Here is a 15,528-nt window from a genome sequence, read left to right on the forward strand (position 1 = left end):
TACCCTTTTTTTCCAGATGAGTACCCTAGAAAAACAGTTTTAACGGAACTTGAGTCAAGTTTATGGGATCGTCTAATATGAACAAAAGTAATGCAACCAAAAACTCGAAGGTGGCCCAAATCTATTTTTCGACCCTTAAGGATTTCCAAAGGACTGTGGTTTTTAAGAGTGGGAGTAGGTAATCTGTTAATAAGGTAGACAGCGGTGAGGAGGGCATCAGACCAAAAAATATGAGGAACATTGTGTTGAAAAAGAAGTGATCTAGTGACTTCAAGAAGATGGCGGTTTTTTCGTTCAGAAACGCCATTCTGTTCAGGAGTATAAATACAGGTGGTTTGGTGTAAAATGCCTTGTGCGGAGAAGAAGTCAGAAAAGTTTTTATTAATATATTCAGTGCCATTATCGGATCGAAAAATTTTAATTTTGGCATCATATTGAGTTTGAACGAAATGAAAGAAATTCTGAAAACAGGAAAAAAACTTCATTTTTTCCTTTTAGTAAGTATACCCAAGTGAGAAGAGAGAAATCATCAATAAAGATGACAAAATAACGAAAATGGTTGTAAGAAGTACAGGGGACAGGTCCCCAAACATCAGAATGAATTAAATCAAACATTTTTATGGAAGTAGTGGAGGACACAGGAAACGGTAACCTGGTATGTTTAGAAAATTTACAAATATCACAACAAACAGAATTTAAATGACAAGGAAAAAGTTGGTTTAGGATGTGATCGGAGGGGTGCCCAAGTCGCTGATGCATCAACATCCCTTGATTGACCGAACTTGTTGACGCAAGACAACGGGTAGTGGAGTCTCTAAGGTAGTAAAGACCATTTTTAAAATATCCCTCACCAATCATCTTCCCGGTGATGCGATCCTGAAATAGTACTGAAGTTGGTGAGAAAATAGCATTACAATTTAAATGACTGATAATTTTGCCAACATATAATAAGTTTGATTGAAAATCAGGTAAAAATAATATATCATGAATATTTTGGCGGAAGATGGTGGAGGTGCCACAGCCAGAGATTTTGGCTTGGGCACCATTTGCGGTGGTCACATGTTGAGATTCAAGGGGAACAAAATTGTGTAGTTTGGTTGCGTCCCATGTCATATGGTCGGTAGCACCTGAATCAATAATCCAATCTTTAGAGTGAAACAAATTAGAATAATTTTGAGAGTTAGAAACTAAACCTGACCCATGAGACTGCTGCTGATTTACTAGAGATTGGAGCTGAGAAATGAGCTCGAAAATATGCAAATTTTCTGCATGGGCGGGTCGGGTGGAGTCTGCAAACCGGGTTGGATCTGTGGTGGGCCAGCTTTCTGGGCCGGACTGGGCTGGATTACTGGTGGGCCAGTTTCCTGGGCCTGGTCGGACAAGGTTACTGGGCTCGGGTCTGGGCCAGTTTTCTGGGCCGGACTGGGAGGAGTTACTGGGCTTGGGCTTGGGCCAACTGTTGGTGGGCTCGGATCGACTTGTCGGACCCTACCCGAAATAACCCGACCCATTTAGGGGGCATATGTTGCCCATGTTGCCCACTTCTCCTTTAGGTTTTCTTTCTTCTTCTTCTTCCCAGCTCCTTATGCAGCTGCCTCCAAACCGCTCCTTCTCCCTTCTCCCTCCGTCGCCCCTGTTGCGTGCGTCCCCCCTTCTCCCTTCACCCCGACCATGGAGAGGCCGCAGATGAGGGTGAAGGTACCAGCATCTGTCGTGGTTGTGCCCCTGCCTTCGGCAGTGGTTGCACCTGTCGACAGACGCAGGCGTCCCCTTCGCGCGCAACCCGTCGTGGAGGTCGATATGGCGTGAGAAAAACGCCCGGTTTTCTGGGTTGGAGGGGCTAGAGGCGTTCATCGTGCTTCATCGAGTCTCTTCCTGCTGGAAGATGGCTATGACGGCATCAATCTTCGGGAGGGAGTTGGACAACAAGATTTGCGAGCGCAGAGCTTCATAACTGGAGTCCAGGCCCCCCAGGTAGGTATAAACTAAATCTTGTTCGGCTCTCTTTCTTATCTCCTCTGGATCTGTGGTGGGTGGGAGGTAGTTTTGTAACTCCTCCCACCTGGTTAAGACTTCTGTAGCGTAGTTTGTGCTTGATTTTGTCCCCTGTTTGATTTGAGAGAGCTCCTGCTTCAAATTAAAAACATGAGCAAAATTTTGCTCGTGTCCGTATAAGCCTTTCATTTTCCTCCAAATTTCTTGTGAGGATTCGAGCAATATGCATAGTCGTGAGATCTGTGGTTCCATTGTATTTGTGAGGAGGGACATGACCATGTGGTCGGTTGTCTGCCATTCCTCAATCTCTTCTGTTTCTTCTTTAGTTGGTTGTGCTGGGTTGATAGGAGTTGGTCTCCTTTTGATTCCTTTGATGAATCCCAACTTTTTCCTGCCGCTCAAACTGATGTATACTGATCTAGACCACTCAAAGTAGTTCTGGTTGCCTTTGAGTACAAAGTTGGTTAGCTTTGAAACATCATTGTGAGACATTTTGAGTTTTTGTGGTTGGGGTAAATGATGAGAGGTTAAACCTGCTCTGATACCATGAAGAAATTGCGTTTATATTATGATCTTTGATGAATATTTACTCAAATGTGAATTCTAAGATTATTGAGTACAAGTATGTTCTGTTATATACAAGTATGTTTGCAACGGTCCTATTGCTCCTTGTTGTTGTTTGTTGCACTCCAACGTTTAAATCTAGCTTAGGGATAGGTTGAAGCAGCCTTTTTCCCTTTAGGGGAGAGGTGTTGCTCCCTTTCCCTAATAGGCCTGTGATGATCTAGAGTTCTGAGGCCATATCCAACAGTCAAAGACTGTTGGTCCTTACTGCCAGTCTTTGACTGTTGAACATTGTTGCTGCCAGGTTTTGGTGTTTCTTCAACAAATATTGAGGCTTCTTCAACAAGATTTCCCTTCTCAAGGAACATCCATCGAGTGCTAATGGGAATGAGAGCCAACAACTGTAATATCCTTGGGCTCCTTTGACGATACCATTAGAGACTTCTCCTTTTACTTCTCTATGCACCAACAGCAAATTCAGAATTAAGACTTGAACCTTCAAAAATAGCAGCACCTCGAGCTTTTCAAATATCTCAACAAATAAACACAATCATAGAAAGAAAGGAAGCAAAAGCATTGCTAACATTTAACAAAATTTAATCTCACCCACCAAGAATGAAAGGATGATAACCATGTACTATCATGACAATATCCAAGGAGAGAGCCAAACTAGTAAGCGAACATTACTATTTTCAATGAGCGACGGGAACTTTTACCAAAGATATGTCTATTTTTCTAGATAATTAACACATATAAATATATTTCTCTGGATAAGTTAGACATGTAAAACTAATTATTTCGTTATCTTCTTAAACATAATACTATCCCCATGAATTTTTATGTCGTTTTGGCTTAAAGTTCAAATAGTAAGTGAAGATTGAATAGTTTCTTTTCCTCGTCAAAAAGCTTACTTTTTTCTGATGATGACTCTTTTAATTGTCCAAAGTTTTCTATTTTTAGGTAGAATGACTAACATTAAAAGTTGAAATGCTTGGTGTTAGTGAAGTTAAAGCTTAAACTCAACTCTGTTAGTCTAGATTATTCTTAGGAAAAATAATAAAAATATCTATTTTTTTATTAAAATATAGTACAAATTTTGTTTATTTTTACTGTCTCAAGATATCAAAACTACAATTTTTTTAATTTTTCTTTAATTATCTTTTGATAAAACAATCAAATTTTTTAAAAAAATAACCATATTGTAATTAGAAAAATTAAAAGAATAATATTTTAAAAATATTATATAATAAAAATGATATTTTTTTATTAATTTTAGGATATTTCTATAAAAAAAATTATTTTTACATTTTTTATCCATGAGGTTCACTCCTTTCGCCACATGGATAAAACAATCATTTGTGGAAGACTGGAATATATCTCAGCCACCTGAAGTCAAACTTTGTCTTGCCATGTAGTCATAAGTTAAGCATATTTTGCCACGTGAGCAAAAGTCAAATCTTTACTCTTGCCTGCTTGAGAACGTCAAACAATGCCTGAGCTACGTGGACACAACATGCCACCTGGAGCACAGGCAAATTGCACTTGCCACATTGGCAAGAGTCAAATGCAGATTGCCGAGGTAGTAAGAAAATTTAGATTGCATATTATTTTTAGGTAGATTGTTTCTATTATTTTTATTTATAGACACATTTTAACAAAAAATTAGCCATATAGATTATTAATAGGGAAAAGGCGCATTTTTGAAGAGCGTATTAGCTTTCAAACTATTTTTAGGTATAAATAAATTCTTAAAATATCAAAAATCTATAATTTAAGCACTTTAACATAATAGAATATTTTACATCGTTGCTTAAAATTGATGTGGCTAATAATATGTCTACTGTAATTGATTTACAGTGTTTGTTATTTTTAATTAATTTAAAATATTTTAATATTAAAAAAAGACAATTTCTCTTTCCTTCTCTATATTTTTCTTTTTTCTTTCTAGTCCCATCTAAAATTTAGAAACTATCACAAAAGAATGCCACTTACAATATAAAATAAATATCAACGTTTTCAAATTATTACATGAGGCCCATAATACTTCACTTGGCATTGTTTTAGCCTTCTCAATTGTTATTCAAATAAATACATTCTAACTATTTTTAACTGTAATTTAACTATTTGTCATTTCAATTGGTGTTTATTTGTTTAGTAAAAAAAAAAGACAAATGGAAATTGAAGTTGAAATCTTCAACTCATAATGCTATTGTGGAGCTATTTTAGAGTAGTATTTAATGATATGGGTTATGTATCTGAAAAATCGAGGCAAATATTTATTTCTAGCTAAGAGATATAAAGAAAATGTCAGTGTTAAATTGGCAAGAAACAATCTTTACCAAATACGATTCTGGGCTTCTATGTTCAAAGTCTACAAAAGATGACAGCAAAGGCTATTTGGCTTTATTTTATATTCATTATTATGTTTTCTTCTATGATTTTCTTATTTTGTTGGAAGAAAGGAAATAATGTGGTTTTATTTTGGATTTGAGTTTCTTGTATTGAAAGTATACGTGTCACTGATTTTATTAAATTTCTTTATTGATCGGAGATGGTGATGATGGGTGGTAGTAGCAGTGTGACGATGAGGTGGATGGCCAGTAACACATTAGTTATGGAGGTCCAATCTTTTTATTCGGATAAAGATAATTGCCAAATTAGCAGGACTTAATGATCTTTAAACATTTTCTTAATAGAATGGTTTAATCTGCTAAACTTTAAGATTTATTTGCACCTAAAAATAGTTTTAGGGCTAATATACTTTTCACACAAAAAATTAAGGCAAAAATGCACCTTTTCCTTTATTAATACTTTTTAATTCACTCTATAAGGTGTTACATAACTTACATTAGTAATTGAATAAAATCTACCGTAGATTAAGAATTTAAGATATAGAAGTACGATCATCCAACGGTTGATGAACTGTCAGTAATCGGGGGGTATTCAGTGCATCACAGTGGTGCTGACCTCATACTAATATTCTTCAAAAGTAAAGAATTAAGATTTAACGTTTCTAGGGTTTTATCAGGGATAGAAATCCGAGTGCGTTTCAATGGAAAACCTCAATACTTTTTAGTGACTGAAAATGGAAAATTCAGATTTGAAAATCACATCTCCACCGCCACAAGAAGAACCAGAGCGTAAAAGGCCTAGAATGTCCACCACGACCTCCGACGAAGAAGAAATTGCAACAACAGCCCCCGGTGATGAAACCGCCACAGTCAAAAAACAACGATACAAACGCCGCAAAATGGCGATATTCTTCGCTTACTGCGGCGTTGGCTACCAGGGGATGCAAAAGAACCCAGGCGCTAAAACTATCGAAGGTGACCTTGAAGAAGCCCTTTTTCACTCTGGTGCCGTCCCCGAACAGGACCGTGGCTGCCCCAAGCGGTATGATTGGGCTCGCTCTGCTCGCACTGATAAGGGCGTGAGCGCCGTGGGACAAGTCATCTCAGGCCGCTTCTACGTCGATCCGCCAGGACTTGTTGATCGCTTAAATTCAATTCTTCCGTCCCAGATTAGGATCTTTGGGTATAAGCGAGTGACGGCCTCGTTTAATGCTAAGAAGTTCTGTGATCGCAGAAGGTATGTGTATTTGATTCCTGTTTTTGCTCTTGACCCATCATCGCATCGTGATAGGGAGAGTGTGTTAGCTAGTTTAGGCTCTGGTGATGAGCTCGTTAAATGTTTGGAGTGTTCAGAGAGAGGAAGGAAAGTAATTGGTGCCGTTGGTAAGCGTAGTTTTGAATCAAAATCGGAGGCTTTTCAGACAGACATTTTATTGAATGGCGGATGTGCAATTGCAAACTGTGAAATCAAAGAGGATATTAGTATGTCTATGGATAATGCTCATGGCGTTCGTATGCATTCTGAATTTGTTGAACAAACTAATGTCTCACATAATGAAGATTCTGAAACAGAATCTGCAATGCCTCGGACTGACATTTTATCTAACAGTGAAGATGGTAATGTCAAATCCGATAGTAAACAGGAGGAGGTTATGGTGTCTGAGGATGCTGCTGATGGTGGGAATAAAGAATCAGAAACCATGGAGAAAGACTCGAAGGCTAGTGTTGGAGAAGAGAGAGTTAATGGAGAGGAGCACGTGATGAAAGGAAGTGAATTTTGTTATGGAGAGGAGGAGAAGGAGAAGTTCAATAGAATATTGAAGTATTATGTGGGGAGTCACAACTTCCATAACTTTACCACTAGAACTAAGGCTGAAGACCCCTCTGCTCAGCGCTACATTATCTCTTTCGATGCAAGGACTACTGTTACTGTTGAAGGTATTGAGTTTGTCAAGTGCGAGGTTATAGGGCAGAGCTTTATGCTTCACCAGATACGGAAGATGATTGGTCTTGCTGTCGCAATAATGAGGAACTGTGCCCCTGAATCATTGATATCAACTGCTCTACAAAAGTAAGCACCTACTCTGCAGTTTCAATTATGTGATAATAATTATTATTTCTTGTATTCATGTTTGGTTTGAAATTAATAGGGATGTAAAAATTAATGTGCCTACCGCTCCTGAAGTTGGCTTATACTTGGATGAATGTTTCTTCACATCATATAACCAGAAATGGAAAGACCATGAAGAACTTTGTATGAAAGATTATGAAGAAGTAGCAGAGGACTTCAAAATGAAGTACATATATTCTCACATTGCATCAACAGAACAGAAGGAAGGAGTGGTAGGCCTGTGGTTACATTCTCTTAACTACCGAAATTATCCTGATCTGCGTTTTTGCTACACGTTAGATGCTAATAATGAGAAAAGCACGGAGGTGGTGAATAATGGAGATGCTAATAGTGAGGAAAGTGCCCAGGAGAAGAACTCGGAAGATGCTGATGTTGAGAAAAATGGCAAAGTTGAGAACATGGTTCAGGAAAGTAGAGCGCTAATATCACATTGCTGATATTTAACAGATAATTTTCCGACCAAGATTTGTACTTGATTTGGACCTCATTTATATATAATTAGTTCTTGGTTAATTAGTTTTAGTAATCTTTGGTTTCCTGATTGATAGACCGATTCTATTTGAATCGCAACTTATAAAGGAAAACTTCTTTTTATAGAGATTTTAGAACCTCGATTCAAATTGGGTGGAAAGGACGAAAACTTTTGCAAATGCCTTCTCTTTTTTTTTTTTCGCCCTTTATAGTTGAGTTATGAAAGAAATTAATTTTGGCTTGCTCGTTGATCTACTGTAATTGTGAGTTGAATGACAGAAATAATCTATTGTGACACAAACTTATATGAAAGTAAAAATGAAAGGCAAAAATAAAACCATCTAATAATCTAACCTATAAGGGTGACTTTCATAAAGGTAAAGAAAGATTCACAAAAGGAAAAGGGAAAAATAAAAGTTAAGAAGTGTACGGACAAGTTAAATCCTCGCGGGTCAACGTAACCCTTCTCCTTCTCTCAAACCAGTGATTGGCTCTTTTCCTTCAAAGCAAATGATTGGATAAAAGGGTGAGAACGGTGGCACGGCGAAAGATGATAATGGATTGGTCTCAACTCCCACCTGAACTCATAGAAATAATCTCCAAAGGCTTAACAACCTACAGCGATTATCTCTATTCACGCGCCGTATGTCATGCTTGGCGATTTTCAATCCCCAAGACCCCCAACCACCTCCCTCCTCAGCTCCCGTGGCTCATGCTCCCCCAATCTCAATCTCAATCTCAATCTCAATCCAACCAATCACGCCGCGCGTTTTTCAGTCTCTCCACAAACAAATTCCACTTCCTCAACCTCCCTGAAGTCTCCTATCGCAAACGACACTGCGGCTCTTCTCACGGCTGGCTCATGATCCTCGACGACACACCAACAATTCTTCTCATTAACCCTCTCACGCGAGCCAAGCTCTCTTTGCCTCCCCTTTCGAGTTTTCCTAATGTTATTAGCTTTAATTACTCTGATATCGGCCGAGAATACGCGCTTCGGAACTTGCTCGGCGAACGCGTCACCGTTAGCTTGAGGCAAATGCGTGATTCGTTCATTAGGAAAGTTGTTTTATCTTCGAGTCCGTTGAAGGATAACAATTTCGTGGTTATAGCAATTCTTAATCAAACAGATGACTTGGCTTATTGCAGAAATGGAGACAAATCCTGGAGTCTTGTAGAAAATGCACGCTCTTTTTGTGAAGATGTTATCTTTGTAAACGGAATGTTTTACGCGGTTAACAAGGCTGGTCAAATTGTGATTTGTGATATCAGCAGTGATTCACCTAGGGTTTCGTTTATGGAAACGCCTAGACAAGCTGGTGGTGATATGCAGTATTTGGTTAATTCTGGAGATGAATTGTTATTGGTGACTAGGTATTTGGATCTTGAATATGAATTTGATCATCCAGATATGGAGCCACATTTGATTTACAGAACAATACGATTTGAAGTTTTTAGGCTGGATTGGAATGGACCGCAATGGCTGAGGATGAGTACCTTGGGTGATAAGGCATTGTTCATTGGTGAAAATAGTTCATTATCGTTGTCAGCTACTGATTTCTCTGGTTGTATGGGGAATTGCATATATTATACGGATGATTACTTGGATGCTAATTATGATGGGCATTTTGGAGATCATGATTTGGGCATTTTTAAGTTATGCGACGAAACCATTGAGCCTTTGCCTTGCTATCCTCGGAATTTTACTTCTCCGTTACAATGGTCCCCACCACTTTGGGTTTCTCCCAATCCATGCTAATGTTCATGTAAGTGCTGCTGGTGTTTATGTGGGTTTGTATATATGTGATGATCATGCATTTTTTAGTTTCTCTGCTTTCCTAGCTTGTTTCACACAAATGTTGTCCTTTGTTGTATATTATACCTTCATATTATTCTTCATCTAAAATTCCAAATGTTTAATGATGTCAACGATACGACTCTGCATGTCAACATTACTTCATTCTCGGCAATCTTATTCCTTCAGATAGGTTTCTGCAAATTCATAAATGATTTCAGCGATAATGTTTGAAGATGATATCTCAAGCATTTAGCAATGTTTCCAAAAATCATTCAGAACTTTCAAGTAAACATTTTAGAAGTTATCTCATATCTGTGATTGATATCGAGTATGTGAAGCTTGGACATTCTTATTTTGGGAAGAGAGTGCCATACTTGTCGCATCTAATTTATGGTGATGATGTAGGAAAGTTAAATGCAGCTTTATTTGAGTGTAGAGCATGTGATTGGATAAACAATCTTGTACGCGTTCTAGCAGGAACCAGCATGTGATTGGATAAACAATCTTGTACGCGTTCTAGCAGGAACCAGCTTACACTCTGAAGATTTTTTCGCACCTTGGCCCTTAGATTACTAGCATGAAACTGAATTTATGAACTGTTCCAAGTGAATATAGTGAAATATGCGAGGCATTGAATAATTTATTGGTGAAAGAGGCTTTTAGTATGTTCATAAGCCTATGGTTTTGCAAGTAATCGTTTATGCAATTTGGGGTGAAAGTTAAATGTGGAATAGTTAAACAGTTTGGATATGCCTCTATGCGTTCTATTGCGAATAGGGTTTCACAACATCTGCAAATTTGAGGATTTGTTTAATTTATTACATAACTTGCCTCAAATAAAGTAGCAAGATCATAAATTCATCTGATCGTGTAGTACTGCTGGACTACCTTGATACTTTCAAAAAACCAACTTAGGAGGAAACACAGCTGTTGACTTGAATTACATGTGAAACCAGTTTGGATGTGGTTTGCCATTAAGTTGTCAAAAAATTATTGAATGACTATAGCAATGTGCTGTAAGATTTACTGGGAACAGCTATGGGTAATACACATGGAATAGGAGGTGCAATTTGAAGTTGTCCACATCCAGAGCAGCTTCAAACCCGTGATAATAGTTAGAATAGAGATAATGATATATCTTGCTTGCACAGATAAAAGAACAGGCAGTACCAAAAATCCAAAAAGCTTCGGATGGACTCGTTCATTAATCCAGTCATTCTGCGGTTGATGCTTCATTTGATTGTAAGCATCAGACTGATCCGAAAGGATATAAAACAAGTTTACCTTTTACTCGGGGACAAGTTTGCCTTCATAAAGAAAGGTTGGCTGCCTAAGAAGTCACCAAAAGAATTTTTAGGAAATTCTGTCCTAAACCCAACTGCTTCTTCTCACTCCCAAAAAAAAAAAAAAAAAAAAAGAAAAGAAAAGGCTACCAGCTCTAAATATGATGCCTGTGGCTTTCATTTCCCCTCTTAAGCTTGGTATTCAGCGTTGCAAAAGATTAAACTTGGTACTCAGCATTGTAAAAGATCAAGAAGCGAGGAAAACGAACATGCTTTCTCATTAATTTCATTGGAGTTTTATATGATTGCAGACAAATTTCGTTGGGCCTATGGCTCCACTTCATTTACTAGGCCTAAACCAGACATGCTTTCTCATTAATTTCATTCTGTAGTTTTTACTATATCAGAAAAGAAAAATCTGCCTACCATATGAACAAGCAATCTGTCAGAATCACCAAATGGAAAGAAAAAAAAAAATTCAATTTCCACCATTTTTGTACATAGAAATTTTAGAAAGCATCCTAAGACTACGCAATACATCGCATCGAGTACATGGAAACTGGATTATCCACAGAGTTCCCACAGTAAACTCTCGGATGATCACTTTCCAACCCATAGTCAGTTATAGGCCGGTACTCCAGTTCTTCCTCGTGATCATACGCAAACTGTGGTATTTCGAACTCGTTCCTCCTCACATGGTCCCACAGAAATCCCAGCCTGCTTACATACCTAAGCTTCCCATATAACCTGTTTCACAATCAACACAGACCAAAAATCAGCCCCATGTTTTGGACACGTAACTAAATCCAAGCTAACCAGTTCCTCTAACATTGGTTAATCGCGATATTACCATCTTTCTCCACGTCGTTAACGCTGGTCAAAAAGGCAATTATGCGTGTCTATCTTTTCCTATTTTTAAAAGAAAAGAGAAAATTTAAAAGCTTACCCTCCACTAAAAAGAAGACGACCAAAAGTGGCAAAGAAGAGTCTATCTTGTATGGCAGGGTGCACGAAATAAACAGCCTCCAGATTATTCTTCACGTTGATCGGAATTGCATCGTAGATTGATCGTAGGGCTGAGATTCCAGGGAAATTCTCACTCCTTTGAACATTTGTGTGCAAATATACAACAGAGAACGGCCTTCCTTCCAATTTAGGATAGATTTTATCCTCCAAATACTTGTGCAGCGCCTCACTGCTCACTAGCCGAGCTAATCACCAAATCCAGAACAAGATAACATTAAGACAAAAATCCAAATTCTAATCTAATATGTTTAAGAGAAAAAGAAAACGTGAGATGGAATAACAAACCTTGAAACTCTTTTAAAATTAGGATAATGAAACAGAAAAATGCATTAACACGCAAATACAGCAAACTCTTTTCATATTTGATATAGGCATATACCAGGAAAGAGCTTGCCGACGATGCGAAGAACCTTACGGCCACGCTTGTCTCGGCCTTGGATCTTGAATACCTCTAGTTTGTCGATGAGATTTTCTTGGTCGGACTGAGAAAGAATTATCGTAGAAGCAGTCATGATTCCTTGTGTTATTTCAGTTGTGAAATAAAAGGAAGTTGGCTTTTAAAGAGGGAATTTGTAATATGAAGTTAAAAAGAAAGGAGATTTAAAAACGCGAGAAAGAGCGAGCGGAGGATGGTGGATTTAAATAGGGAACCGGGTCAAGGGATAGGGACTTATCCGTATTTTAGCCTCAGAAGCCGCTGATGTGTCGTATTGTGGGGAAGGAATGAATGAAAGATCAAAAGGAAGCATATTCTGAAGCATCTTCCGTTTCTTGGATTGAATTGAACCGAGTCTGGCTGAACTCAGTTGCAAGTGTCACTGACACGTATGGTCTCTCTTTGGTCTCTTGTGGGTTTTTCTGATCAGCGTTATGGACAGGTTTAATGATAATCTGATAGGCGGTGATTAATCTGAGATTATGACATGATTAGCATAAACATGTAAAATGACTTCAAAACTTATCCATTTGATAACTTTAGAATCCAAGCAGTTGGGAAGTAAAGTTTTTATTATAGCACGGATGGATGCATCTTCATAATTGATATTGTCGTTTTAGATTTTAAATTATTCAAGTTTGTGTGTAGAAGCTCCGCTTGACGAGGCAAGTCCCGTCACATCTACGCAAGTAACAAATTAGAAATACCAATTCAATCCATGAGTTGTTCGGTCAAGCAATATTTAATTAGCGATCCATTTTCCTAGTTATATATTAATTAGATTGAAACCGATCTTTTGGTTGGTTTGAATGGCAAAGGATTAAATGAAACTTAGGGAGATTAGATTGGGCAAAATCTATGTTTTGATCCTCAATTTACTAAGTATGTTTCAGTGTTTTTTTGTTTTGTTTAGAGAATCCATAAACTATAAATTTTGTAATATTTAATTCGTGTGCAAATAGTTTGTAAAGCTTTTATATTTTATTATTATTAATGTATTATGTCTATACAATTTTCTAAAATCTTTCTAATACAATCAACAACATAATAGTAAAATATAATTTCAATTGTGTCACTATTCCTGGTAGTAAGTTTAGTGATTAATCCATAATTAACGTTTTAATGAACTGTAAAGAAAAATAAGTGTGAATGAGAAAAGAATAAGAAAGGTGATAATTAGTTGAAAATAAGAGTTTTATAGGTTAGTAAACAAAACGATGTAGTCTAGTTTTATTGGACATACTCTTAGCTTTAATCTTCTAACTACAATTAGACATTACAGAAATAATAGTCAAGAACTTGTCTAATTAGAGAACAAATGAAATAAAATTCAAAGAAAAACTAGGGACTGAAAATTTTAGGAGGCATGATAGTTGGGTAACATGTATAGTATCTTATATACATGTTGATTCGAATTGAAATTGATTTCGGCATTAGTTGGTTAACTGTTGCGTCATGTTTCTAGACTTTGTGCCCCTAATCACCTACTAAAATGCATTAAAATAATTCGGATTTGCTTAGTCTTCATATCCACTTTTTTTCTAAACTATTAACATGTTGCAATTTAATTTTTATTATTTTTGATGTCATCTAGTGTTCCTAATTAAATTTAACCAATAAAATAAATAAACAAACACTGATTACATTTCACAACCAACCCTAAAATATCATTATTGCGACATGTATATTACAAAATCTAATGTTTAACGAATTAGTTTCCACCAAATTCTCACATTAAAGTTTTTTAAAAAGAAGGTTCAAACCTCTGGCTAAAATATTTGAATTAGTTGTTAAATAAATCTTGTAATCTTGACAGATAAATAAAGCATCATCGGCCGTTTCCTCAGTGATGAAATGCCATAAATGCAATTTGAATGTGCATAAGTTCAACATTCTTTAAGTCAGTGATATAGAATTTGATGGACAAATTCGCCCTTCTTTCTAAAAAGAAAGGAATAGGAAGAAATTAATGTTCCAATAAATCATCTTTCTTATCCTTAGAATAAAACGAAAAAAAGAGAGAAGAATTCGTTCAATTTGGGGGAATTTATTATTGGGCGAGACTGATCACTGGGACTCCCCGTCATGATGCCGCTCTCAGTAGAAGGCAACAACAAGTTCATGCATAGCGGGCCACTGTTTGTTTTCCACATAATTATTGTTCTACACCGGAAACTGCTAATAAGCTAAGAGCACAAACCAAATTAATAGTTTAATACTACTAAGTAATAATAAAAGTTAAATGGATCCCCACCTAGCTTTCTCCACTCACCAGGGCTTTCTTCTTCATCGGCTCTAGAGAAAAAGACAATTATGAAATACCAGTAGAATATGAAAGCAGAAATCTAATTTCAAGCTCCAAAAAACCCATGTAAATATAATAACAGTAGAATTTTATATATAAAATTTTATTAGTTGTAACATAAGTGTTGGTTTCTTAAACTTTAAGACAAATATTAATCTACTAATTTATTTGCGCCCTTAATAAAGGGAGGATAGAGACGGTCCACCAGGTCTCATAATTATATACTCCGAAACAAATATAATAAATGCACATAACTCAGCATCATGTGGGCTGGCCCCCTGTGATGATGTCTCTATGGAACAAAGAATAATAATAAATCATGTATTATAGTTATACATCTAACTGAAATATGAAAAAGACACCTAATAAAACTGTTAAATTTTATTTAAACCTGAATCCCAAACTGCTACTCTTCTTCTTCTTTTTTCCATGACAAATTGGAAAAATATCATTTAAAAAAAAATGAAGGTACGATTCTAAATGTCAAAAGTAATTAAAAAAATATGATATGAGCATGATTTATGCTGAAGAAAAAGTGCTGCCCGTTATCCAAATTCTCCTTTCAGATTGTTTTTTTTTTAATATCATTTTCGATATAATATGTAAATTATCCTCACAGAGAGACTGATAACAAGTGACTTGCACATATAGACAAGAGAGAATTATTATAATTCATTTCACTTTCATGTTGTTATCTGATTGTAAGTTATCATTATCTAAAATGGAAGCATTCATAATAGAGCAATGAAATACCGGATTTATTTCAAAATTTAATTAACGTTTTTTTCTGAAAAGTAATTAACCATTTTACTTTTAAGAATCCAATTGAATTGTTTTCAAAATAAGTTTTGAAATTTTAAAAATTAAAATATGATTTTTCTATCCTGAATAAATGATAGTAAAATGCTAAACAGAACTTTTGTAAACAAAAAAACGAAAAGAGGAAGCATGAGCTGAAAAGAGCACGAAAAGACTCAATTATGGTGAGGCGCCTTTTAAAGCAATAAAAATTTTATTTAAATAAGGTATCATTCTGGAACTGCAACTGTGCACTTGCAGTGCTTTCCGGAATTATATAATCTTCAATAACCTAAAAGATTAACTGCTTTCTTGGCAAACAAATAACAGATAATAAAACCTTGGTTAAAAAACCACTACATAAAGCTTC

The 15,528-nt window shown here is 36.4% G+C and overlaps 3 protein-coding genes across 3 annotated transcripts; 2 read left to right on the forward strand and 1 right to left on the reverse strand.

Moving 5' to 3' along the window:
• The first annotated feature begins 5,539 nt into the window (after window positions 1–5,539).
• Window positions 5,540–7,639, forward strand: LOC8267856 (tRNA pseudouridine synthase A). Its single transcript, XM_002510573.4, has 2 exons — window positions 5,540–6,981; window positions 7,061–7,639. Exons 1-2 carry the CDS (start codon window positions 5,645–5,647, stop codon window positions 7,476–7,478), a joined length of 1,755 nt encoding a protein of 584 aa, XP_002510619.2. The 5' UTR covers window positions 5,540–5,644; the 3' UTR covers window positions 7,479–7,639.
• Window positions 7,640–7,773: 134 nt separating this feature from the next.
• On the forward strand, window positions 7,774–9,441 carry LOC8267855 (F-box protein SKIP23). The gene has a single exon (XM_002510572.4). It carries the CDS (start codon window positions 8,063–8,065, stop codon window positions 9,269–9,271), a length of 1,209 nt encoding a protein of 402 aa, XP_002510618.2. The 5' UTR covers window positions 7,774–8,062; the 3' UTR covers window positions 9,272–9,441.
• A 1,613-nt stretch (window positions 9,442–11,054) lies between these two features.
• On the reverse strand, window positions 11,055–12,426 carry LOC8267854 (ganglioside-induced differentiation-associated protein 2). The gene is made up of 3 exons (XM_002510571.4): window positions 11,999–12,426; window positions 11,540–11,804; window positions 11,055–11,340 (listed from the first exon to the last, which is right to left on the reverse strand). Exons 1-3 carry the CDS (start codon window positions 12,129–12,131, stop codon window positions 11,121–11,123), a joined length of 618 nt encoding a protein of 205 aa, XP_002510617.2. The 5' UTR covers window positions 12,132–12,426; the 3' UTR covers window positions 11,055–11,120.
• Window positions 12,427–15,528: the final 3,102 nt, after the last annotated feature.

The sequence above is a fragment of the Ricinus communis genome, chromosome 2 (genome assembly GCF_019578655.1).
Source record: "Ricinus communis isolate WT05 ecotype wild-type chromosome 2, ASM1957865v1, whole genome shotgun sequence".
NCBI lineage: Eukaryota > Viridiplantae > Streptophyta > Magnoliopsida > Malpighiales > Euphorbiaceae > Ricinus > Ricinus communis.

Bases quoted from the DNA above. Each gene is read 5' to 3' on its own strand.
- LOC8267855 (XM_002510572.4), top strand. From the start codon at position 8,063: ATGATAATGGATTGGTCTCAACTCCCACCTGAACTCATAGAAATAATC.
- LOC8267854 (XM_002510571.4), bottom strand. From the start codon at position 12,131: ATGACTGCTTCTACGATAATTCTTTCTCAGTCCGACCAAGAAAATCTC. The intron at 11,805-11,998 runs GTATATGCCTAT...TTTGGTGATTAG, and splicing joins CGTCGGCAAGCTCTTTCCTG to CTCGGCTAGTGAGCAGTGAG. The intron at 11,341-11,539 runs GTAAGCTTTTAA...ATTGTGAAACAG, and splicing joins CGTCTTCTTTTTAGTGGAGG to GTTATATGGGAAGCTTAGGT.
- LOC8267856 (XM_002510573.4), top strand. From the start codon at position 5,645: ATGGAAAATTCAGATTTGAAAATCACATCTCCACCGCCACAAGAAGAA. The intron at 6,982-7,060 runs GTAAGCACCTAC...TGAAATTAATAG, and splicing joins ATATCAACTGCTCTACAAAA to GGATGTAAAAATTAATGTGC.